General features: G+C 34.1%; 6 protein-coding genes across 7 annotated transcripts; all 6 read left to right on the top strand.

The window, feature by feature from the left end:
• Nucleotides 1-3,826: 3,826 nt before the first annotated feature.
• On the top strand, nucleotides 3,827-5,426 carry LOC123206340 (GDSL esterase/lipase APG-like). Its single transcript, XM_044623514.1, has 5 exons — nucleotides 3,827-4,108; nucleotides 4,190-4,320; nucleotides 4,398-4,631; nucleotides 4,717-4,972; nucleotides 5,058-5,426. The coding sequence occupies exons 1-5, from the start codon at nucleotides 3,865-3,867 to the stop codon at nucleotides 5,249-5,251; spliced, it is 1,059 nt and encodes a 352-aa protein (XP_044479449.1). The 5' UTR covers nucleotides 3,827-3,864; the 3' UTR covers nucleotides 5,252-5,426.
• Nucleotides 5,427-7,648: 2,222 nt separating this feature from the next.
• LOC123206341 (mitochondrial-processing peptidase subunit alpha-like) lies at nucleotides 7,649-13,693 on the top strand. The gene is made up of 13 exons (XM_044623515.1): nucleotides 7,649-7,818; nucleotides 8,459-8,698; nucleotides 8,831-9,127; nucleotides 9,555-9,722; nucleotides 9,830-9,997; nucleotides 10,129-10,209; nucleotides 10,390-10,456; nucleotides 10,598-10,695; nucleotides 10,965-11,037; nucleotides 11,137-11,207; nucleotides 11,308-11,357; nucleotides 13,110-13,222; nucleotides 13,308-13,693. Exons 1-13 carry the CDS (start codon nucleotides 7,780-7,782, stop codon nucleotides 13,358-13,360), a joined length of 1,518 nt encoding a protein of 505 aa, XP_044479450.1. The 5' UTR covers nucleotides 7,649-7,779; the 3' UTR covers nucleotides 13,361-13,693.
• A 339-nt stretch (nucleotides 13,694-14,032) lies between these two features.
• On the top strand, nucleotides 14,033-17,143 carry LOC123206342 (pentatricopeptide repeat-containing protein At1g51965, mitochondrial-like). Its single transcript, XM_044623516.1, has 2 exons — nucleotides 14,033-14,902; nucleotides 15,432-17,143. Exons 1-2 carry the CDS (start codon nucleotides 14,168-14,170, stop codon nucleotides 16,656-16,658), a joined length of 1,962 nt encoding a protein of 653 aa, XP_044479451.1. The 5' UTR covers nucleotides 14,033-14,167; the 3' UTR covers nucleotides 16,659-17,143.
• A 1,281-nt stretch (nucleotides 17,144-18,424) lies between these two features.
• Nucleotides 18,425-19,976, top strand: LOC123206343 (acid phosphatase 1-like). Of its 2 annotated transcripts, XM_044623518.1 has the most exons (4): nucleotides 18,425-18,934; nucleotides 19,038-19,247; nucleotides 19,335-19,412; nucleotides 19,743-19,976. In XM_044623518.1, the coding sequence occupies exons 1-4, from the start codon at nucleotides 18,603-18,605 to the stop codon at nucleotides 19,774-19,776; spliced, it is 654 nt and encodes a 217-aa protein (XP_044479453.1). In that variant the 5' UTR covers nucleotides 18,425-18,602; the 3' UTR covers nucleotides 19,777-19,976. The 2 variants fall into 2 exon arrangements, with proteins under 2 accessions (XP_044479453.1, XP_044479452.1); XM_044623517.1 differs by lacking the exon at nucleotides 19,743-19,976 and having other exon boundaries at nucleotides 18,426-18,934; nucleotides 19,335-19,546.
• Nucleotides 19,977-20,004: 28 nt separating this feature from the next.
• Nucleotides 20,005-22,117, top strand: LOC123206344 (profilin-3-like). Its single transcript, XM_044623519.1, has 3 exons — nucleotides 20,005-20,222; nucleotides 20,826-20,963; nucleotides 21,731-22,117. Exons 1-3 carry the CDS (start codon nucleotides 20,100-20,102, stop codon nucleotides 21,863-21,865), a joined length of 396 nt encoding a protein of 131 aa, XP_044479454.1. The 5' UTR covers nucleotides 20,005-20,099; the 3' UTR covers nucleotides 21,866-22,117.
• A 1,702-nt stretch (nucleotides 22,118-23,819) lies between these two features.
• LOC123206347 (uncharacterized protein DDB_G0271670-like) lies at nucleotides 23,820-24,850 on the top strand. The gene is made up of 2 exons (XM_044623521.1): nucleotides 23,820-24,237; nucleotides 24,321-24,850. The coding sequence occupies exons 1-2, from the start codon at nucleotides 23,939-23,941 to the stop codon at nucleotides 24,619-24,621; spliced, it is 600 nt and encodes a 199-aa protein (XP_044479456.1). The 5' UTR covers nucleotides 23,820-23,938; the 3' UTR covers nucleotides 24,622-24,850.
• Nucleotides 24,851-25,493: the final 643 nt, after the last annotated feature.

The raw sequence follows: 25,493 nt of genomic DNA on the forward strand, positions 1-25,493 counted from the left end.
AAACACATAATATTGTAATGAAAAATTAAAACGTTTATATATAAATATCTGCCAGCCTGAAATCTAATTAAATAATTAGTGGGAATTTTGATTCAAAAACTGTCATTATAAATTTTCAATTTAAAAAATATAATATAAGTCTACTTAATGAAATATCAATATCAAATTTTCGATTTATTTAATTTAATACTTATAAAATTGATTACTAGATTTGAAATTTGTCTTATTTAACATGATTAGTTTGATCATCAAAATAATTATTCAACTAAAATAAGATTTTTCATTAAAAAAAAGAAATATCTTCACCATGGTAATCAACAATGCAAAATCTTCACCATGGTTTTGCACATACACCATTCACACACACTACATAAAAACTGTCTCTTTCAAAGAAATTACTATTTACATGTCATTTGTGATATTTTATAATACAAGTCAATGATATTTAGGGTAGTCTGATTTAATTAAAATTTGATTTATTCGTTATTAAAAAAAAATTAAGATCTTTTAATAAACGTGGTACTTGGGAAACAATGAATTTCTATTGGTGATTTCTGAAATTACCCATTTGTTAATCTTTAATTACAAAGTTGATCAAGTTTTTAGGCTAAGTGACCGCGGATGTTAGGGTTTCATTTTGATATGCTGGCTCTTAAATTTACAGGTTTGAATCGAGTGTTGCTACAAGGTTTGCCCAGAACGTGTGTGCTGTGCACCGGCACCACCAGGTAAATGTTGCCCTTGCAGTTGACCCTAGCTCACTCAAACAAAGGATCTCCATCACTAAATTATAAAAGTTTTCAACATGGTTTCTGAGAGTTGATTTCAATAAAATCTTCTCCATTTATTTCTCTATTTTGATATGGATCCATCGTCTTGAAATAGAGAAACTTCTCATTTCTCCACTCAAATTTCTTTTTTGTGCTGGCCACTACCATTGACTTTTCTCCGATACATATATATCAAATACAAAGTTCTGTTTGGAAAAAACATATTAAGAAATATATCCGAAGTTACTGTCAGGCTCAGGCCCAAATTTTAAAGATATCAAAGGACCAATTTTACCTAACAATAAATTTGGTAAGTCCTACAGTACCTAATCTAACGTAGTTATGGTGAAAGCCGAATTATATATTAGTTAAATCTTTTTTTAATTTTGCTAATTTGGAATGATATAGTAATTTTTAAAGTAAAATAATTAAAAATAATATAATAATTTAACTATTTAATATTGTTCTGGGTTTTTTTGTTAATGTAATTTGATTTTAGATTTAAAAAATACGTTATTTATATCATCAAATATTGCAAAAGTGTTTTTGGGGGCAAAGCACACTGTCCCAAAGATTAAACTAGAAATATGAAGTCTTTGCATAACAAAATTAGAGCCATTTATGGTACTTTCACAGGATTTCAAAAAAGAGGACTGGAATTGTCCCCCGTTCTATAACATTATACAAAAATGACGAACCTCTAAATTAACCATGCGCGCCTGCAGATTGTTGTGAAGAATCATTCAAGTTTCAAGCTGTAAATGACAATGACAACCAGCTTGAACAAGAGAAGCAGGCAGTTGGTAATATTATAACACTAGGTTGCTTAACAAGCATGATTTATGGCATCAGTCAAATCGAAAAGAAAGAAGAAAGAGGGCATTTAGTGTGGGCCGGTCAATAAGCCACGGTGAATCAAAAGATTAAAGCTATGTGCGGCGTGACTCATCCTTTTCAGAAACTAGAAGGTCCCCTCAAGCATAGAATATGGACTCCTAGGATACCGATGGTTGAGTGTGGTCTCTGGAAATATTACTTACTGAGGAAACCCAATATCCAACAAATGAATTAAATGCAAAAACCCCAATAGCCAATTAACAAAGTATTCAAGGAACTCAACATCAGTAAGGTACACAACCATTCAATCTATATTACCTTGAATTCTCCCCTCATATTTACTTCCAATCTACAATGGATGCGCAAGAGATCTCATTTTGATCCGGGTTGTCACATTTTTTGTTTTTCTTTCGTATTTAAGTGAGGTCCAACCATTAGATAGTGGTAGACCAAACCTTGTCCGATCAAGTAAATATTGTAATAGCAAAAGACTATTTTGCATCCGAGCTATGCCAAAACAACAAGTTCCTACCTTTAAAGTTGCAAAATAACATTTCAAAATGATATTTTTCTACATTTTATTAAAATGAAACGTTAGTTCCAATGGTTAAATGATGTTATAAAAAAATTAATAAAATTATATATATACACTTTTAATATATAATTTAAATACACAGATGATGTGTCATTATATGATCAGATAATTTTAAGTTATAAATAAAATAATATTTAATTATATGATAATACATCATCTGTTTATCTAAATTATGTATCGAAAATGTGTATACATATCATTGCTCCAAAAAAATATATATAACATATTATAAAATGATATCACTCATACCAGTAAAATACAAGCAAATTATAATTTTCTCTCATCAATTTTAAAATTTATTACTTAAACTCTTATTTTTAATTTTAAAAAAAAAATCAAAACTCTAATTTTAACTTTAACTAGTCCCAAATTCATAAATGCATCAATTATAATTGAAATTAGGGTTAAAATTGTATTGGAATTATACCATTTTGATACAATTCCAATTGAAATTACATCATAATAGTACAATTTTTGTTGAAATAGCACAAATCCAGTATGATTCCAGTGTTGATGGCAACTAAAGGTGGACACGAACTGAGCCAAGCACAAACACTCCTTAGCTTGAGTTCAATTCGAATAAAAAATAATTCAGTTTGAATTCGTTGAGTCAACATTAAGACTGGTTTGAGTTCGATTCAAATGAAAATGACTTAATTTGAGTTTGAGTTTAACTTAAATTTATGGTCAAAACAAAACGACGTCGTTTAATAATTATTTAACATAATTTTAAATCAAACTATAAGTCAAGTTTAAACCGAATCAAATTATCTATCTAGTTTGTGAGCTAAACTAAATTAAACTTTTTATAGCTCGAATTTAACTAGATTTTAAAACGAATCAAACCTCTTAACTCGAACTCAGTTCATATTTAAAGTAAACAAATCTGAATCAAACTGACTTTTGAATCTAAATCAGTTTGATTTGAGTCCAACCTTAATGGCGACCTTCATTCGCTTACCACTATTTTAAGTTTTAAACTTTAAATTTTTATAAAATAAAAGTGAACATATATTTAACAAAGATTAAAAGATAAAAAGTTATTTATCTTTATTAAATATTAAAAGTTATTAAGAGTATTATTGTCGTGTCTATCTTGTCACTAATAGTGTTTCACCTTCACATTGGATTGGAAAATGTCTTTTTTTTGGCTTTAGGAGTGGAGTTAATCGTTTATTTCTGCCGATGAACATGAAATTATAGATTTTTGCTGTTTTCAATGCATTACATTTACTGGTATACTACGGTCTGTCAAGTGGTTGCATGCAAGCAATGTCTATAGCATAGAATTTAATTAAAGCACATGCAGCTTTCTCTAGTCTCCATAGTAATGTCATCACGTAATAATAAACATCTCAACTACCAAGATACAAAAGCAATCATAATTGTGGTTTCTGTGCAATGCAGGCATAAGAAAAAAATCTTAATGGAGAAAAAGATTACAATACAAAGCTTTAAGTGCATGATGAACTGTTGTTGGTTACATCTGTAGGGAGAAACAGGCTTTCAATGCTAATGTAATCACTTGAACTACTACATTTATGAGGCACTCTCAACTTCTATCCTCCTCCTTTAAGGCCTCCTTAGATGGGTCAATGTCTTTTCTATTATAAGCTCAGAGTCAAGCTTTAAGTTTCTCATGCACCATTTGTGAGGGAAGCCATGAATATGAGTTGCAGAAGGGTAATGTTTTTGTTAGTTCTTGCGTTTGCTCTTGGAAGCAAAGGGTATTCACAGCCTCTTGTTCCTGCCATCATCACTTTTGGTGATTCTTCTGTTGATGTTGGTAACAACAACTATATTCCAACTCTTTTCAAGGCTAATTATCCTCCTTATGGAAAAGACTTCATCAATCATCAACCAACTGGAAGGTTTTGTAATGGAAAATTAGTCACTGACATCACTGGTATGTAGTACGCAAATTTAATCTTGTCTAAATTATTAAGTTAAGAGTATTAATTTCTTTTGCTTTCAATATCTCTTGCAGCTGATACTCTACAATTTACAAGTTATGCACCAGCATATCTCAGTCCACAGGCTTCAGGGAAGAACCTTCTTATTGGAGCCAATTTTGCTTCAGCTGGAGGTGGTTATGATGACCAAACTTCCACCTTAAACGTAAGTATTTTGACAGTGTATTGTTATCCAGAATGACCTTTAATGCAGAAAAAAATGAACTGTGGTTTGTATTGCAGCATGCAATCCCGTTGTCTCAGCAGTTGCAGTACTATAAGGAGTATCAGTCAAAGCTAGCACAGGTAGCTGGAAGCACAAAATCAGCTTCCATCATAAAGGATGCAATATATGTTTTGGGTGCAGGGAGTGGAGATTTTCTTCAGAACTATTATGTCAATCCTTTGCTTAACAAAGTCTATACTCCTGACCAATACAGCTCAATCCTTGTCGGCATATTCTCAAGTTTTATTAAGGTACCATCTGAACTTTAAATGATATGATTCCCGAGAAAACCTGCAAGAAAATTATGGCTTATTGGCTTCTTTGATTGGAAAACAGACCATGTATGGCTTAGGTGCAAGGAAATTTGGAGTTACTTCACTGCCACCACTGGGTTGTCTTCCTCTAGCAAGAACTTTATTTGGGTTTCATGGGAAGGGGTGTGTGTCTAACATCAACACAGATGCCCAACAATTTAACAAGAAGCTCAACTCTTCGGCAGCAAGTCTCCAAAAGCAACTTCCTGATCTAAGACTTGTGATCTTTGATATTTTTCAGCCACTCAATGATCTTGTCAAAAATCCTTCTTCTCAAGGTACAGTACAGTGGAGGAACTTGTTTAATGTTGTATCAATGAGCATTTGATTATGACTGTTAATATACGACTATGTTTTTGTTAGGTTTTGTGGAAGCAACAAGAGGTTGCTGCGGAACAGGAACCGTAGAGACAACAGTATTTTTGTGCAATCCAAATTCACCAGGAACATGTTCCAATGCCTCACAGTATGTGTTTTGGGACAGTGTTCATCCATCTCAGGCTGCTAATCAGATTCTTGCTGATGCATTGGTTCTTGCAGGGTTTGCTCTCATTTGAAGAGCATACCAAGTCCCAAATTAAAATTAATGTTATATTTTATCTACTAGTTGATAATTCATCAATTAAGATGTCTTAAGTGTATTACCATTTGATGGCTGTCTGAAGGCTAAAAACCAAAAGCTTGTTGTATTAATTATGTTGACGAGGAAAAACTTTATTCAGTTTGCCTTAATATTAAGGAAGATCTAATTGGCATACAAGGAGAAAGGAAATCATACAAAGGATAAAAGGAAGAAGATGAAGTTAAATCCCATTTGAAAAACTGGCAAAGCCTTATTCTATCTCCAGAACCAAACAAACATTGGTAATAAATGAACACGGAAAGGAAACAAGGATGTCATATTAGTCAAGAAAATATCTAAATGTTGTACATTTCATATCTGGCAGTACCAAGTATCACTGATACTGGTCCCTCCAAGTGACATTTGACAGTAAAATTAAAATAGCCAAAAGTTGAAAGCACGTTAGCTGATGTTTTCAAATCAGCTGTACATAAGGGGAAATTGTGTTGACAGAACCAGGAGTGGAAATTTGTTATGCCACTGGTAAGTAGCTCATGCTGCCGACAGACTTTTGCAGAGCAACACTACCATCTGCACTCCTAGCATTTACCCCCTTCAAGACTTGAACCGTGTTGTTAGCTTTTAGCAAATGAATTTGGTGAGTTCTTGTTAGCTTGTTTAGCCACAGAATTTGGTCTGTTTTGCGCAGTCCAGTTATCTTAGTATTGATAAATTACAAGTTCATACACAGATACAGAGCTGCATCTTCCGTTAACATCTGATAATTTTTCACAAAATTAAAGTTAAGAATCGCAAACCTGAAGTTCTTGCTGCTTACAGAAGATTTTACCACAGCACGACTTCCAATAGTTGCTCCATTGGACGAAATTAGGTGAGTTTTGCAGACTCATTACCTCAGAGTAATTTGCACCCATCCGCAGTCAAGTTATTTTTGTCATGCCAGCAAGAGTAAAATCAATCTAGCAGCGGACATAAATCACAAGTTCATAGCACACATGACACACCCACATTCAAATAGATGCAGAAAGCTAAGGATCATAAACCTCAATGAAGTAATTGGCATCCAAAGTGTTAATTTTGCTGTTCACAGAAGACTTCCAGTAGCTGCTCCGGTGGCGGCACTTGCCCTACATTTTTTGGCTCCCATGGTTTTGATCTTTGGTGCAAACAGTAGAGATCGAAAATGTCATGGACCATTTAAACAAAAGGTGGGAAATGAGAAAATGAAAAAAAACATGTAAAAAGTTAATAAAACTAATAAAATATTAAAATTTTTAAAAAGGAAATTTGAAATCAATTTATATTAAACTTGTAAAATTTTGATTAATTAGATGTATTGATTATAGAAAATATGATTGAGACCAACTCTTTGTGACATTTTGTATTGGTTCAGCCCCCAAAATGAAGAATTTGTAGATTTCTTCTTGCTGTATTTTAATTGATTTCTAAACCTAATCAATGTTGATGTTGTTGCTAAATTGATGTTGAACCAGCCCAACTAATGTTTTTTTCAACACAGATCTGATGTTTTAAATAGTTGGTATTGGATTATGATTTCAATTTTGAAATTCAATTCAAAGTCAAATACATAAAACAAATTTTTGGGTATCTATTCAATTCAATTTAATGTCTACTCAACTTAAATCGGTTTGGTTTTTTATTTGACATATTGACTAAACCGATTTTCTTTTTAAGTGGAAAAGAAAAAACATTGAATCGGTTTAATTATCTGGTTTTGAACACCCTTGCTTTAAGAATATTATTCTTTCTTAGAGTGCTCTAATAGATCTAGGAAAGACGGTGAAAAATATAGGTAATGAATTTTGAGATATACAAATTGATTTATTGTCTTTCTCAAATATGATTGATTTAGATAATGTTTTAATACCAAATATAAATGATTATCGCAATGATAAGTTATTTTAAATATTACTAGTTATTAAAATTTGTAAGTATAAATAATTATTGTATTTTATTGGAGGTAATAAAATAATATTAAAATAATATTTTATATTATTTGTTATATTAATTAAAAGTTAGAGTATTTTAATAATAAAAAATTAATAAATAAAAATAAAATTATAATAATATTAATATTATCTTAATAATTTTTATTAATATATGGAGATGATAATTAGTATAATACAAGTAATAAAAGTGTCAGAAAATCTTTTTCAACCCACCGACATGTCATTTATTTGTCTCTTAGGCAAGTTACTTGTCGTCCTCTAGGTTATAGGAAAACGACATACGATTTGCAAATACCAGGAAATACTGACATGGCAAGTTCACATAAGAAACCACAAACGAAATCATGCGCCTCACAGCAGAGAATATCAACATACTTTTCCCGGTATTAAAAAAAAAAAATACCTAACTGAAAATATTTTCTCTTCGAGGGAAGGCGGCCTTTGTTCAGTTTTCTCTCTTACACAGGCCTTCAAACGTAGAAGGAAACACGAACGAGATAAACTTTTTAGGGTTTTTCCAGAAGCAGTGACTATGTACAGAACTGCTTTTTCGAGACTTAGGTCTCATAAGGTCAGTATAAGCTGAGTCATATAAAAAAAATCTTTTCGTTCTATTTGTTTTTTACGGATAACGCATTAACTCGAACTAAGAATAAAAAAATGGTTTAGGTTTTCTGTGAACTGGGTTTGAAGGAAAGTTTTGTTTAGATTGAATAAACCGATTGAAAATTTATATTTTCCTTCACTTTCTTGCGTTATTGAGGATTATATTTATGGGTTTTGGATCTTATATTTGTTTGCATTTTTATGGGGATTATCGTTATTTAGTCTATTTTTTATGATCAAATGTAACTCTTTCTTTTCTTTCGATTTCATTATCATGGGTATGCCTTTATTTGTGATACATTCTACTGCATTTAGATTTGTTTCTGTAGCTTGAAAGACCATATGTATTTATTTTCTTTCTTTTCCTTTTTATTCTTATTCTATAATGAAATGAGAACTGTTTGGGCTTCTTTGAATGCTGATATTTGTATATATCAGTATCGTTTATTATTTTAAGAAAATTGTCTGGCAAATGGTAGCATTGGTTATTGGGGAGGAACTTTTCTCTTTGAGGTTCTTCTTTTATTAGTTTTCTTTTTTTCGTTGTACCTACACAGTTACCAAAGTGGAATGTGTTATTCTCTGTTATAAATTGATTTGAGCAGGCCCTTCTTAGCAATGTCCAAGCAACACGGTATGCAACTTCGAGTGCAGCTGCTGTGAGGTCATCATCAGCAGGGCTCTTTAGCTGGCTAACTGGAGAAAGATCTAGTTCTCTTCCTCCTTTGGACACAGTACTTGAAGGTGTTTCCCTTCCGCCTGCACTGCCTGATTATGTTGAACCAGGAAAGGTTAAGGTTACTACTCTTGACAATGGAGTCAGAATTGCCTCAGTAACATCAAATGTATGTGCGGGTTGCAGACATTTTTTTATGCTTTGTTTTGTTCAACTCCTAATTGCCATTTGGAAGTCATTTACTGTCTTGTTGTTTTCTTGTTTGCCATATTTAATGAGTTTTGTTTGTTTGGTTAATTAGAACCCAGCAGCCTCCATAGGGATATATCTTGATTGTGGTTCTGTTTATGAGACGCCGAAGTCATTTGGGGCCTCCAACTTACTGGAGAGGATGGCCTTCAAGAGCACTAAAAACCGAAGCCACTTGCGCATTGTGAGGGAAGTGGAGGCAATCGGAGGTAACACATCAGCCTCTGCATCTCGGGAGCAGATGGGGTACACTTTTGATGCTCTGAAGACCTATGTCCCTGAAATGGTAGAGTTGCTTGTGGACTGTGTGAGGAACCCTGTGTTCTTGGATTGGGAAGTCAATGAAGAGGTAGGCTTTTTTATCTTGTCTTTCTTCTGTTAACTTGTTAAGGTCTTCTGGGGGAGAGAATCTTGCAGGTTTTTCAATTACATTTTTACATGTCACTTACATTTTTCATTACTCTATACATCATCTGGTCATGTTTGGTGCTTCCCACTGCTGGGTAGTAGCATATTTTTGCATGCTTGCTGCACTTTTTGAACTCTTGTATTGAATCAGGTGACCTCTAATTTGGAATCCAAGGAATTGATTCTAATTTAGTATTTTATTTCCGTCATTTCATCACATGAACAATTTCCATGTCGTTGCCCTAGGTTGTTAAAAAATTCACGTTGTTGTCTGTTAGCTGTAGCCTTTATGAAGTCTTTTTCTTCTTTCTTGTTGAATTCCTGCCATATACTTTGTTGTTGCTATGATTTTCTCTGCATTTACACAGCTGTCCAAATTGAAATTGGAGCTTGGGGAACTTCGTAACAATCCGCAAGGTCTACTCTTGGAGGCAATTCACTCTGCTGGTTATGCTGGTGCATTAGCAAATCCTCTTTTGGCTCCTGAATCGATGCTGAACAGATTGGACAGCACAGTTTTGGAGGAATTTATTGCTGTAAGAAAAAAAAAATCATGTTTGATTTCCATAGTTTTAGTTAGATCTTTGTTTTACTCTTTTATATGTTTTATTATGTTGGATGGTGATTGATCTGAGATTTTCAGGAGAACTACACTGCTCCTCGTATGGTCCTGGCAGCATCCGGGGTCGATCTTGATGAGCTTTTACCAATTGCAGAGCCACTTCTTTCAGACCTTCCAAAAGTATCATGTCCAGTAGAGCCAAAATCTGTTTATGTTGGAGGGGATTATCGTCAGCAAGCTGATTCACAGGTATGAATTATTAATTACATTTAAGTTAATGAGTTTGTCTTTGCCCCAGTCAAAGCAAGGGAAGAAAAAGTTTTTCTTCTTCTTCAGCTCTCAATCCCTTAGAGGTTCATTAACTGCCTTGTTTTTATCAGAGCACACATGTTGCTCTTGCCTTTGAATTGCCAGGTGGCTGGTTGAAAGAGAAAGAAGCTATTACTTTGACTGTTCTTCAGGTGCTGCATTTTTTACTTGGCGTCTACAAGATATCTAATAGGTTTTCTGCTTTGTTTCTCATGTCACACTAGTTTATTTATTTACCTATCATTTCAAAATTCAACCACACTAGTATATCTACATCTTGATATGATATCTAATTATGGTGTATTAAATTAACAATTCTGATAGCTCTGCAGATGCTTATGGGAGGAGGTGGTTCATTTTCAGCAGGAGGCCCTGGAAAAGGGATGCACTCACGTCTCTGTAAGTTATGCTTATTGATACCCTGCTCTTTTTCTTGTCAATTCTTCTTTTTAGTTCTATAATGTGCTAATTCTGAATTGGGTTTAAGACTAAGTTCCTCTCAAGTTTTAAAATTGTCTATTTCATGGAATTTGAATGCAGATCTCCGCGTCTTGAATGAGTATCAGCAGATTCACTCTTTCTCTGCATTCAATAGTATCTTCAATAATACTGGATTGTTTGGCATTTATGCTAGCACTGTAAGCCACCTATTGCTCATATTTCATTTTTATATTATGTTGGTGGATTAAGTGTACTCCAAACATCAAGTGATGTTAACGTAAATGCGTAAACTCAAACTAAGTATGCATCTAACAATTTTTCTTATTATAATTATCTTTATATTGAGATCCCAAGACACTTACAAACAGACACATCTTGACGTTATTTCTTCTGTTTGTGAGTAATTTTTGTTTGTCTCCCTTTTGCAATAAACTAAAGTTCAAGTATGTTCAATTTATGGTGTCAGGATTCTGATTTTGTTTCAAAAGCAGTGGATTTGGCAGTAAGAGAGTTAATTGCAATTGCAACACCAGCCCAAGGTTTGTTTTGTAATTATCACAATTGGGTGTTTCCTGGAATCTGCAGCAAGTCTTTCCATTAAGTTCTAAATTTTCGCTACTGTCGTGTGTTTGTGACAGTAAGCGAGGTTCAGCTAAATCGTGCCAAAGAGGCCACAAAATCTGCAGTACTGATGAATCTGGAATCTAGAGTATGCTCTGTCTCTCTTTCAGTAGCATATTCTTCTTGTTCTTTTGTGCATGTTTCCGTTTTCCTTGTTATTATAATTATTGTTGGCTCTATTTTTGCAGATGATCATTTCAGAAGATATAGGCAGACAAATTCTAACATATGGAGAGAGGTATGCCTGGAGTATACAAACCTGGATCATATTCTTAAATGCATGAAGCCAGAGACGTAGAATTCATATTTTTAATTTTGGGACAAATCAGCAAGACCACTTGATATTGATCCAAGGGCTGATATGGATTTGCCTGAAGAATTTGTCCTTTTTAAAGGTTGGTGTCTTTATTTGGTGAAAAACTTGGATTGACTTGAGTAGAAGCAACGAAAAAGGGAGAGGCTAGTGAGAATGATGTCAATAACCTGAATGTGTTTGAGAACAGTATGTCATTGTTTCCTGATGTTGAATAGGACCCACAATTGGTGGCCCTAAGAGAAGCCAAGGGGTTGTAGTTGCCACCTGTTGATAACAACAATAACCAACAACTGCCCCCTCTTGAGCCCAGCCTCATCCACCCACTCAAATCATTGACACCATCAATATTTCATCCTCAGACGTACTACAACCCCACCCTAAAAGAAGATTTGGTAGATCAAAAAGTAATATCAATAAACACCCTTTGTGGTTGTCGTTGGATTGGACTGTCTATACGTAGATTCATCAACAAGGTATGAGTGTTGGACATATAGATAAGGTAAACTAACTACCCAATGCGCTTTAACCTCTCAGGTTAAAGCAAAAGCAGAGGTGAATACGATTGGAGTGACATTGCTAAACCAAACGCCTTACTTTACTATACAAGGGGAAGGCAGCACAACCATTTCAAAATCAAAACCAACCCCAATTTGCTCTTATAAAAAGATTCAGACAACTTAGGCACAATAACAAAGGTACTTGCAAACGTCATTGCGGAGAGGCGGTTTATTGTAGCAATTTGAATCAGTAATCATCAATGCATAAGGGAACAACACAAAGCGATGATATGCTTTGCTAGATAGCCGCAGTAAGATGGGAGGCCTGCGCTAATGCCCTTAAAGTTGTCGATCGAATTACTGATCAATCAGATTCTTGGATGAGTAGAACATCTTGGAGACAAATCATCTCTACCCGGGTACATGGCTTCACCCAAAGCATGGATCCACGAGATATGGGTAGTTGGTTTACCTTATCCATATGTCCAACATTTGAATCTTGTTGGTGAATCTGTGCATGGATAGTCCAATCTGGCGACAACCACAAGAGGTGTTTATTGGTATTACTCTTTGGTCTACCAAACCTTCTTTTAAGGTGGGGTTGTGGTGCGTTAGAGGATGAAATGTTGATGGTATCAATGGCTTGAGTGGGTGGATGAGGCTAGGCTCAAGAGGGGGCAATTGTTGGTTATCATTGTTATAAAGGGGTGGCAACTGCAGTCCTGTGGCTTCTTTTAGGGCCATCAATTGTGGTTCCCATTCAACATCGGGAAACAATGGTGTACTATTCTCGAACACATTCAGGTCATTAACAACATTCTTACCGTCCTCTCCCATTTTTGCTTCTTCTACTCAAGTCAATCTAAGTTTTTCACCAAATAAAGACACCAACCTTCAAAAAGGATAAATTCTTCTGGCAAATTTATATCAGCTTTTGGATGAATATCAAGTGATCTTGCTGATTTGTTCCAAAATTAAGAATATGAATTCAGCATCTCCGGCTTCATGCATTTAAGATTTTTTTATTCTTTAGATTCTCTGCCATCTCCTCAGATTATGTGTTAAGATTGGAGTCTGGTTGCAAGTCATGAAGAGAACAGATTGAAAGAAATAAATAGAAAATGTGTTGAAAATTGACATCTATTTCTTAGATCATGATTTTTTTTCATTTCACCAGGAAGCCTGTGGACCATTTCCTAGAGGCAGTAGATGCAGTCACTTTGAATGACATTACAAACATTGGCCAAAAGATTATTTCTTCACCTCTAACAATGGCGTCTTATGGCAACGGTAATTCCTTCATTTCCAACAGAGCTCTCTAATCTTAATTTCTCTATTGTTGGATTCTGATGATGTTTTTCTTATCTTGACACAGTTATAAATGTCCCCAGCTACGAATCTGTTAGCAGCAAGTTTTGTCAGAAATGATAGAACATTTCCAGCACCATCGATTTTCCATCTCACCCATCCCTGGCCATGTTAACTCTTATGCTTTCAACTTGTTAACACCCATTGAAATAAAATAGAATCAAGAAAATTTAGGGTTAGAGCAGCAGAAAATGATTCTGCGGGGATTTTATCTGGGTTTTACCTAATTGCTTGTTCACCTTCACGATCATTTGATGAAAAATTTTACACATCTATATTTCATTTCAAAGGAAAATGAAATGTAAGATAAGAGTTTTGTATGGATGCTGGATGTTCTACTGAAACATTTCTTTCTCATTTATAAGAAATTGCTTGTTAAAGTTGCAAATGAAACTGAAATGTATTCATTTGTAAAATTTTATTAGTTTACAGTTTTTTATCTCAATTAAATTTCAAATTAATAAAGAAAGCGTTACTCCTCGATAGATTAAAAAAATAATAAATTCTAATTAAAATTTATTAATTTGTAAAATTTTATTAGTTTACAGTTTCTAATCTCAAATAAATTTTAAATTAATAAAGAAAGCGTTACTCAATTGAAAAAATAATAATTCTAATTACATTCAAGAGTTTATTTTGATTCTAAAAATTACTATCACAGAGAAAGGAAATGGTTAAATGGTTTCTCACCGTTTTGACGTTCTGAATGAAGGAATATTGATAATAATTAAGTAGGTGTGGCGTTTGTGTGTATGTATATATATATATATATGTATGTAACAGTAATCAGTTTAATTTTGATGCTTTCAATTTTACAAGGCGCACTCGGACTCACTACTCTTTCTTCTGCCTAACCCAGACTCAAAAATGCCGCCAACCCGCTACCACTTCTTCCTCCCTGCCACCATCACGCGCCGTCACTTCGCCACAAAGTACATAGCCAAAATCACCTCAGCCTCCCCCACCGGCCGTTCCCTTACGGCTGAGGTCACCACACCTCAGCCAATCCCTTACGACTTTCGCGGCTACCCAATCCTCCGCCACCTTGTAATCTGCAAGGCCACTCGTCTCATCAAAGCCCGTACTGCTACTTCATCGCTGTCGGATTACTTCTCCTCTCTGTCTCCACCTCTCACTTCAGCCGAAGCCTCTGAAATTCTCAAATCCCTAAACTGCCCTCGTCTTGCGTCTAATTTTTTCCGGTTTTGTCCCTCACTTTCCCCTAATTTTCACCATGATGCCTTTACTTACTCACGTCTCATATTAATTCTCTCTAAATCGACTCTCCCCGACCGGTTTGATATTGTCCGTGCATTACTGGGAGACATGGAGAGGTCCAAGATACGTGGCAACATCTCAACCGTTAATATTTTGATCGGCTTTTTTGGCAATTCTGATGACTTGAAAAATTGTATTGGGTTGGTCAAAAAATGGGACTTGAAGATGAACTGTTACACATACAAGTGTTTGCTGCAAGCTTACTTGAGATCACGTGACGTGCACGAGGCTTTCAGGGTTTACAGTGAGATGAGAAAGAAAGGGTACCAGTTGGACATCTTTGCCTACAACATGCTGTTGGACGCTTTGGCTAAAAATGAAAAGGTTTTTCTTCTGAAATTTTAACCCTTTTTTTCTCTTTTTGTAATTTTGATGTTTGTTTAATTATTCTGTCTTATAATTATTTATCCATGGAGCTCAAAGCATGTGTTATAGTTTGTCCTGTATCTGTGGGTCGGTAGGGAATGTGCTTTATGTTTAAATTTAAAAAAAAAAAAAAATGAAATTGATGGAATTGGTATAAGTTTGTGCTATTAGGGCTGTCTAGAATTGTCAAAAGTAGAAGAACATTTTGATTTTGTTCAAAATCTTGAGGCATGCTGTGTAAGTACTTGTTTGGATACTGCCAGGCGAGTAGCCTTCAGAGTACCCATGAAAGTAATATAGGAATATGTCACGTGATGATAATTAATGTGCAAGCCTCATTTTGATAAACCATTCATTTACATCCAGATGTTTCTTTAAGATTGATGTGTTTTGGTTCATTCATACAACTGCATTTTCCTGCTGGTTGCTTTGTGGTCTATTGTCAGTTTCATGGATCCTTATTATCTGATCTGCAGTATTTTGGCAGGTCGATGAAGCTTACAGGGTTTTTGAAGACATGAAACGGAAGCATTGTGAGCCTGATGAGTATACATACACAATCATGATCAGAATGACTGGAAAGATGGGTAAACCTGAGGAATCACTGGCACTTTTTGACAAAATGATAACAAAGGGGTGCACTCCTAATTTAATTGCTTATAACACCATGATCCAGGCACTTGCAAATGGCCGAATGGTTGACAAAGTCGTTCTCCTCTTCTCTAAAATGGTGGAAAGAGAATGTCAGCCTAATGAATTTACATATAGTATCATTTTAAATGTCCTGGCTGCAGAAGGGCAGCTTGCTAAACTAGATGAGGTTGTTGAAGTGTCAAAGAAATACATGACTAAGTCAATCTATGCATATCTTGTTAGGACTCTGAGCAAATTGAGCCACGTAAGTGAAGCTCATCGATTGTTTTGTAGCATGTGGTGCTTACATGATAGGGGAGATCGGGATGCTTACATGTCCATGTTAGAAAGCCTGTGCAGTATGGGAAAAACACTAGAGGCTATGGACCTGCTGAGTAAGATTCATGAAAAGGGAATAGATTCCGATACACTGATGTATAACACAGTATTATCAGCTCTTGGCAAGTTGAAGCAAATATCTCATCTTCATGATCTTTATGAGAAAATGAAAAGAGATGGCCCTTCACCAGATATATTTACATATAATATTCTGATTGCAAGCTTTGGTAGAGCTGGAAACGTCGACGAAGCTGTTAAAGTTTTTGAAGAACTTGAGAGCAACAACTGTAAACCAGATATCATCTCTTACAATTCTTTGATCAATTGCCTTGGGAAGAATGGTAATCTTGATGAAGCACACATGAGATTTAAGGAGATGCAAGAGAAAGGGTTGAATCCTGATGTTGTTACATACAGTACACTCATCGAGTGCTTTGGCAAGACGGACAAAGTTGATATGGCTTGCAGATTGTTTGATGAGATGCTAGCTGAAGGCTGCTGTCCAAACATTGTGACATACAACATCTTACTCGACTGTCTTGAGAGAAGGGGGAGAACTGCAGAAGCTGTGGATCTTTATGCAAAACTGAAACAACAAGGATTAACACCTGATTCGATCACATATGCAGTGCTTGAACGATTGCAGAGTGGTTCTCACAGGAAAGTCAGAGTTCGGAGGCAGAATCCAATTACAGGTTGGGTTCGGGCATGGCAATATCATCATGTCAGTGCAAGTACATGAGATGCCCTGCCCGGGAGAGCAGTTTTTGTTAATAAATCAGCAGTAGGACCTGGGTTTGGCTTCTTTAATCCTGATTCATGATTGGAGCGTAGATAGATTCAGTGGACTTTTAGCCTGACTGCCATAAATAATTTCAATGCATACCCAGAAATGGTCATAATCTATTGTTACTCTTGTGAATGGTTGCAAGCTAGTCATGATGGGAAAGTATTGTCAAAATGGTGCACCAAGCCAGAAAAGGTTGAGGTTGTTCAAGAAAATCACAGCTTCATTGTCACCATTACAAATCCTGCGAAGTTGGGTGGACAAAAATCCTCAGCTGAGTTTATCTTGCCCTAGAAATTACATTTAATAGACACCAAGTTACATCCCAACTGTAGATCAATGTCTTCATAGTTCACAGAAGCGATACCAGCACAACAAAGATGATGCACTCAAGTCAATGATCAGTGACACATATTTATAATTAATTAATTTGTTTTCAATCTTATAGCTTTTTTTTTTCATAGTAATTTAAAAGGTTAATGTGCTTCCTGGAGTAATAGTCTCTACAGGATGTGACTCTAAAATTGCACTACATTCTTAATTATTTAATTAATTAATTAACAAAAATAATTATGCAGAATGTCTAGTCGTAAACAAATTTACAAACTTGGGGACATACTGATAAGAGAACCTATTTAAACAACCATTTTGGATGACAATCTATGTAAAAACTAATGGCCATCATTCATAATCTTTTCGACGCACACAAAAAAACCAAGTTTGAGCCGTCAGATCTTTGTTGAAGTTGTTGTTGCTTTCAGTAGAGGAAGCAGAAGAAAAGCTTTTGAATTCAATCGTTCTTCAAGCTGATGAGGAAGAAATGAGTTGTATACAAAGCGCTGCGTTTTGCACTTTCTTCTCTTCTGAAAACGGTGCGTTTTACTCTTCTTAGTAGGTGCACTTCAATCACCTTATACTTTCTTTTATATAAACGGTAGCTTACTATTACCATTTAACTGCTACTTTACTTTTTCAAATAGCATCTCCTCTTGTTTTAACACCAAATCAGTAAACTCATCCAGCAAATGATTTAATTTTTTCAATATGAGAATTGAAGGAAGAATTTAGGAGTGTATCGTTAAAAGTATTATAAGAAATGGAAACTAAGCAAGCAGAAATGAGAAAAATAATAATAAATTTCACTAAATAAATTTCCTATTTCTGGTTATGTCGGACAATAAAAAATTTTACATCAAATAAAAATAATATAAATAGATAGTATATAAAAATAATAGGTTAAATTTTAACACAAGTGGATAAATCAATTGATTTTATACAATATAGTTTTCGATCTCTATATTTATAAATTCAATATATTTATATATGAGTATTAGAATACAAAATCAAATGAATAGGTTTAACAATCTAAACTGAAATAAAATGAACATTATAAGTGAGTAATATATAATATCTAAACTAATTCAACGTATGTATGTACCCAATTGCACAGCAAACCTAACAGCTCTTTTGTTTCATATCAGTTTCAATCTTCATATTTATTGGTCCGATATGGCGTGCTACTGATGGCTACATGCCCAGAGAAATAATTCAACTTTTCCACAACGTGGATCAACCTTATCTTGTGACCTGGAGAATTTTCTAGTACACAGGGTCGAGATATTTCATAAATAATCTTATACTTTTCTATATTATATTGCTTTTATTGATGAAGACTGATATTTTTCCTATTAAGTAACAACTTAGATTAGAGGAAATTTCAAATCCATTAAATATTAGTCAACATTTGCATATATAATTATCAAATTCGAAACTTGTTCCTCTATTTTTTATTCTCATTACTTTGATCAGGTCTAATATACACTTTGTTTAGCCAATATATACAAGGCAATTTCTGCAAATTCTAGGTAACAAGAACATCAATATAGCCAGCTTCATAACATGAAAGTATTTTCAGTATTAATCTTCTTCCTTCTAGCTACAACGTCCCATGGTAGCCAGGTTTTTTCAGATGGGTCATGCCTGAGTTGGCGATTTGCTGTGGAAACTAATAATATTAAAGGATGGCAAACAGTTCCTAATGAATGTGGAGAGTACATGGGGAATTACATGTTAGGCCATCAGTACAGGAAAGACTCCAAAGCCGTCACTGATGAAGCTTGGCGCTATGTTAAGAGCCTGAAACTACCCAGCGACGGCCGAAACATATGGGTTTTTGACATAGATGAGACCTCGCTCTCAAATTTGCCTTTTTTTGCCCAGCATGGATTCGGGTATATATTCAATCGTCAAGTATTTAATTATATTATGAGATAACGTTACTTTTCATTTAGATGTTTTACATCATAATGCAAAGGATTGATTGAAAATTTCCAGGACAAAGCCGATTAACATCACGACGGCATACGAATGGGTCAACAAAGCCAAAGCACCAGCGTTGCCGGAGAGTCTTGAGCTATACAGAAAGTTATTGTCTCTTGGGATTAAAGTTGTGTTTCTGACAGGAAGAGATGAAGAGTTCAGGAATGTCACTGCAACCAACCTAAAGAATGTTGGATACCACACTTGGGAGCAACTTATCCTCAGGTAATTAACCAAAGTTTTTAATCAACTAATTATTCCCTTAATTTTCTAATTATATTATTTTCATTCAATTAACCCTTTCCGTCGCAGGGCATCATCTTATCCGGCAAATGCAACAGTTCAATTATACAAACCAAATGAAAGAAGAAAGCTTGAGGAGATTAACAGGTACAGAATTATCGGAAACATAGGCGATCAATGGGCTGATATTCTGGGGATTCATCCTGGCAATCGGACGTTTAAGCTGCCTAATCCAATGTATTATGCAATATAGTGAAATACAATATAAATTTATTTATGTATATAATTTTATATATAATTAATATTATATTATTATATAATTAGATATTATTTTATCTTTAATTTTAAATTATTTAATTAAATAATAATATGTTGTTAATCGTGCATGTAATATTTCTCAAATTTATTTAATTGTGTTTATGAATTAAAATAAAAATAAGAAATCATCTTTAATTGTGATTTATATTTAACGCACAGGTGGATTTTAAGCCGATTTGGTCGAAGCATCTGATAATTCCTCAATTTTCATATATTAACTGAATATTAAGAAAATCCTTTACCACCACGTGTTCGCTTTAGTTTCCCCTTAAACGAAGGCCAAACGTGAACGGCACTCATTCAATCATGTTTCAATGTACGGCCAAGATTACATCACAACGCTTCACCACCATCATCACTCATAATCCTTTACTGGACCCCACCAAAGACACACAAAAAAATAACTATAAATACCTCTCTCCTTCAAACCGAATTTCTCAACCAAACAGCTAAACCGGAAAAAAATTTTCCCCAAGCAAATAATCCTAACCAACGGTAAGGATTTGATCGGTGAAAATGTCGTGGCAAACGTACGTTGATGAGCATCTGATGTGCGATATCGAAGGTCATCATCTCACCGCCACGGCGATCGTCGGCCTGGATGGCAGCGTTTGGGCGCAGAGCGCCAACTTCCCTAAGGTCTGAAATCCTTTCTGTTTCGATCTGTTTTGTTTGGATTATTTGATTTTATTAATTAATTACGTTACGCTGAGTGGATCTGATAGGTTCAGTTTATTTTAAAATATATTAGATGATCTATTTGTTTGGCTTATCAGCATTTGATTTGGATTAAAAATAAATTGAATCATAATATTTGTTGATCTTTTTGACAATGCTTGACGATTCTGTTTATATGTATATTTATAAATCTTGTGTTTGTGTTGATTATTTATAAGCTTTTACGTTTCATGAGTGTAACATCATATATACGTAAAGATACGTGTAAAGTTTTAGTATCTAAGAAATGATTTTCTTATGGCTAAAATTATATGATTAAACTGTATGAAAAATTCAAATTTAAAATGATGTTAAAATTCACGTTAATCTGTTATATTATGTTAGCTGGTATGCAGTAGTTTGCGAATCTGGAAGAGAAATGGTGATTTTTGACGATCAGATTATAATTCAGTTAATAGTCTTGAGTCAGGAAGTGACTGTGATATAAGCCTTTTTTTTTGGTTTCATATATTACATTAAATGTGATTGTTTTAGGATTTTAATTGTTTGATGGGTTATATGCAGCTCAACCCTGAAGAGATTACCGCTATCAATAAAGATTTTGATGAACCAGGTTCTCTTGCCCCAACTGGGTTGCACCTCGGTGGCACTAAGTACATGGTAATCCAGGGTGAGCCTGGAGCTGTGATTCGTGGAAAGAAGGTGCGTTTTATTGTGCTATTATTTGTTGTGAATTTTCTTCATTATATGACAACTATCAAATGCTCAAGGATTTTCAAAGACTTGGAATGAAATGTCTAATAAAGTTTTATACGCGCAACTTCTGAATTATACAGTTGTTATAATCTGCGGGATTTTAACTACTAATTTAAGACTTTATTGTTGTGGATTGTATACTAAGACCAGGCATTTTCTTTTAAAAATAATAATAAAGTTTCATGGGTCAGACTGTGGGACCTCCTTTAGGAGCCCTTAATTGCATTTGGACAGATTTGCATAGTCTTCATTGATGAAAGGCACTTGGCATCCGAGATCACAATCAATGGATGACAGATTGCCTATGCTTTTTCTTTCAATATCCTTTATTGTGTACTAAGAGATCAATCATTCATTTCGATGTGGGTACACTTGGAGACCTAATTATGTTCTAAGATCCTTTTCATTTGCCTTTTGATCATGAAATGTGAACAGTCAGTCTTTGCCAATCAGTTCTCCATGTGTTGTTGGACCCACCTGATCTGCGAGAATTGAATCCGAAGTTCCTAAAAGAAAAAAGAATTGAATCCCAAGTTTCATTCATACCAGATTTCTTATGGATGCTGTCCTTTTAGTCATATAAAAAAGAATCATAATATTATCTTAAAGAGGATAATTGCGAATTAAAAGACAATTTTACTGTGGTTAGCATGATAAACTTGAGAATGATTTGAAGATGTTATTCATTAATCTTCCAATCATTCATTTTGCAGGGACCTGGCGGTGTCACTGTGAAGAAAACCGGTCAAGCTCTGATCTTTGGGATCTATGACGAACCAATGACTCCGGGACAGTGTAACATGGTTGTTGAGAGGTTGGGAGATTATCTCGTTGATCAGGGCCTGTAGATCCCCAAATCAAATTCATATGGTTTCCTTAGTATTCTTCCATATTGGGTGATGAATTGCTACTATAATTGCTGCTGGATAAATAAGTGTGTGAGGACAGAGTGATTATTTTTGGTTATTTAGTTTTTTGTTTTCTTCCACTCAAATTCCTTCATGCGCCCCTAAAGCTCATTTGTATTGCAGTTTTGAATTTGTTGAGTGTCTTCGGATATTGTTGTTACGTATTATGTGGTGAGAATTTTTTTGAGTAAACGAGTTTCCATGTGTGATGTGTCTTATTATTATTATTATCGTTTTTCTTTTCTTTTTAAATTAACTCCCAGTACGTGGATAAGGCGAAATTCGCTTAAAAGGGACGAGTAACCATATTTAACGGCGAAGTGTCGTTAGGAAACGGTAATTGCGATTTCATTTTTGTTAACGTTAACGGCAATTTTGTCGTCAGCTAACGGGAAGTTAAATAATCATAACTTCACGGTAAGTGAAGCAGAAACAACACAAACGCAGTTACCAGAGCAGAATGGTAGCTCAATATCAAATTTGTTCAACGAAAAAAAAATGTTGCTCAAAAACTGAGCCAAATTTTTTACGAAACCAAACAGGCCTAGCCTAAATGGGCCAGATTTTGGGCCTCCAACCCATATATTGGTAAACCCTAATCCCAATTTTGTTGAATTGCATCAATTATCAACTCTATTTCCTTAATTTCATAATATGATGTGGTTCCTCATACAAGATTATGCTATGAATTAAATAAAAGCAATGTTATATGTGTATATTTTTTATATATAATTTGATTATATAAATAATATATCATTATGTAATTAGATATTATTTTATCTTTAAATTAAAATCATTCAATCATATAATGACACATCATCCGTATATCTAAATTATATATCAAATATGTGTATGTATAGTTTTATTAATTAAATATTATGGATATGCTCTTACTCCTTTTTTTTTTAATTATTACAATTACATGGGGTATATAATAACATGAAAAAGTAATTTTTATTATTTTTTTTACAATATTATATATTAGCCCATTTCTTTATCCATTGTATTCTAGAATCAATCTGGGATAATATTTGACTTGATCCAATCAATTATTCAACACACGAAAAAATCTCTATTATTGAACTTAATTTAATATCTGGTATGATAAAATTAAGGATTATAATATTGTGGACATAAATGAGAGGTTCATCTTCAAAAATGATGTGAACTTGTGGTGGGTGTTGTGTCAATCAAATCCTGAGTTTTTGCCTTGTACCAAACCTTTGCTTTGCTTTTGCAATTTGGGCATAGGCGGGCTAAAATGTAGAAGAAACTGTATTTGAGGTGATTTTGATTTGACAAAGGAAAAGAGAAGGTCGGTGTATGTGTGGGTATAATAAGAGATGGTGACACTAAACGGATGGCTTCAAAGCTATAAAGCTTATCCTTTTTTTTAAGTACAATGTACAAACGCAACGCAACCATGAAGATTCATTTCCAATCTCCTGGATAAGGCCTTGCCCATGATATTAACATGCCTAAAACACATCACTCAGCTAATCCTCTTCTTTGATGCATCAGAATTCTGTGTTATCTAAATAAAACTCTCTCTCTCTCTTTCTCTCTCTCTCTCTATATATATATATATATATATATATATATATAAAATAATGATTGAATAATTTTAATTATAATAAAATAATATTCAATCACATGATAACACATAATATATAAATCTAATTATATACTTAAAAAATATATACACATAACATTATTTTTTTAAAATAAAGAAATCACAAATACTAGACGCTATCTCAAAAACATTAATACTAAAAAACGTGAAGACATAATATTGCTTTTTTAAGGTAAGGAAATTAAAAATACTACACATCATCTCAAAAGCATGGAAACTCCATTTGTCAAGGTGTGATGGAAGCATTTTCCTTAGAAAATGACCAACCTCATCCATGTTCTCCTTTGGCATATCTTCTTGTGTGTAAATACTGTTAATGATCTTCAAACAACTATATATTCATTCATGTTCCAGTTATCATTTGATCGGATGCTCTATTCATGGATTCCGAAGGTGGGCAAAATTTGCTGCAAAGTTCCTGCTTCATGGGGCTGCATGATAATAATAATAACAACAGCAAAAGTGCAAAACATGAAGGTCGTTGGATGATTATGAGTAAAGATGTTGAAGTTGATCATGAAGATGACTATACTAACATCTCATTATCTTCTTCTTCTTCGTCTTCATCACTTGGAGATTCCAATGGATCAACATCTTCTTCTTCAGAGTTGGTTGATGATGCTTCTTCTTCAACATCTTTGTTTGAATTCTCAGACCTCATGGCTCAACTCCCCATCAAGTAAGTACTCTAAAAATAACATGACAAACTTAGTTGTATATATTATTATTTATGCTAAAGAATGATTGTTTTGTATTTTACAGGAGAGGGCTTTCTAATTTTTTCCGAGGGAAGTCTCAGTCTTTCACATCTCTGTCAAGATTGAAGAGCATAGAAGACTTGGCAAAGAAAGAAAGTCCATACAGAAAGAAAATGAAGGCATGTAAAAGTTATGGGGGTGGATTGGATGGTTACAAATCATATACTCTTGAACCAAAGGCCACCATATCAAAGAAGTCTTCAAGAAGTTCTTTTTCTTCATCTTTTCCCGGTAAACGAAGCACTTTTCTAGCTAGCGGTAGGCCTCCTCCAGCTCCTGTACAGAAGAACTTCAGGTTGTTTTGATCTGTAAACTTATCAAACTAATCCCACTTGAATGATTTGAGAGCAATTAGTGTTGTGAGTTGCAAATTTTACGATAAAGTCCCATTATGAAAGGGAAAAGGTAAGATTGTAAACATACATTCAATAGCTCTAAAATCTCTAAACATATGCAGGCTAGCTAAATCTTGAGTATTGGTTATTATCCACTGTGTCTTTCCAATTAAATTAAGTAATCATCATGTTTAAGGCATCCATGTTTGTGCTCAAGGAATTTTATATTTATGTTATGATTCTCCAATCAAATAATAATCAGCTCCAATTGATGTATCAATAACAAAAATATGAAAAAGAAATATAGATCATTTGAAGCATGATTTTATTGAGGATATTATGATTTTGTTGTTTGAATGTTTATCTCTTTATCATGAGATTGTTCCAATAGAGACAATTAAAAAAGGTTTAAGATTCATAACATTGCTTGTTGAGGTAAAAGTTTATGGGTGTTTGTTCTTTCTAACAAATTAATTATATGCCATAAATAGTTAGCCACCCAAAAAGTTAATCAAGCACTTGGATAGAAAGTTAACATTGCTTGGTGTTTGAATGTTTAACTCTTTATCCTTAGATTGTTCCAATAGATACAAGTAAAAAAGGTTTAAGATTCATAACATTGCTTGTTGAGGTAAAGGTTTATGGGTGTTTGTTTCTTTCTAACAAATTAATTATATGCCATAAATAGTTAGCCACCCAAAAAGTTAATCAAGCACTTGGATAGAAAGTTAACATTGCTTGGTGTTTTAATGTTTATCTCTTTATCCTTAGATTGTTCCAATAGATACAAGTAAAAAAGGTTTAAGATTCATAACATTGCTTGTTGAGGTAAAGGTTTATGG

The sequence above is a fragment of the Mangifera indica genome, unplaced genomic scaffold, assembly GCF_011075055.1.
Source record: "Mangifera indica cultivar Alphonso unplaced genomic scaffold, CATAS_Mindica_2.1 Un_0033, whole genome shotgun sequence".
In the NCBI taxonomy this organism is placed as follows: domain Eukaryota; kingdom Viridiplantae; phylum Streptophyta; class Magnoliopsida; order Sapindales; family Anacardiaceae; genus Mangifera; species Mangifera indica.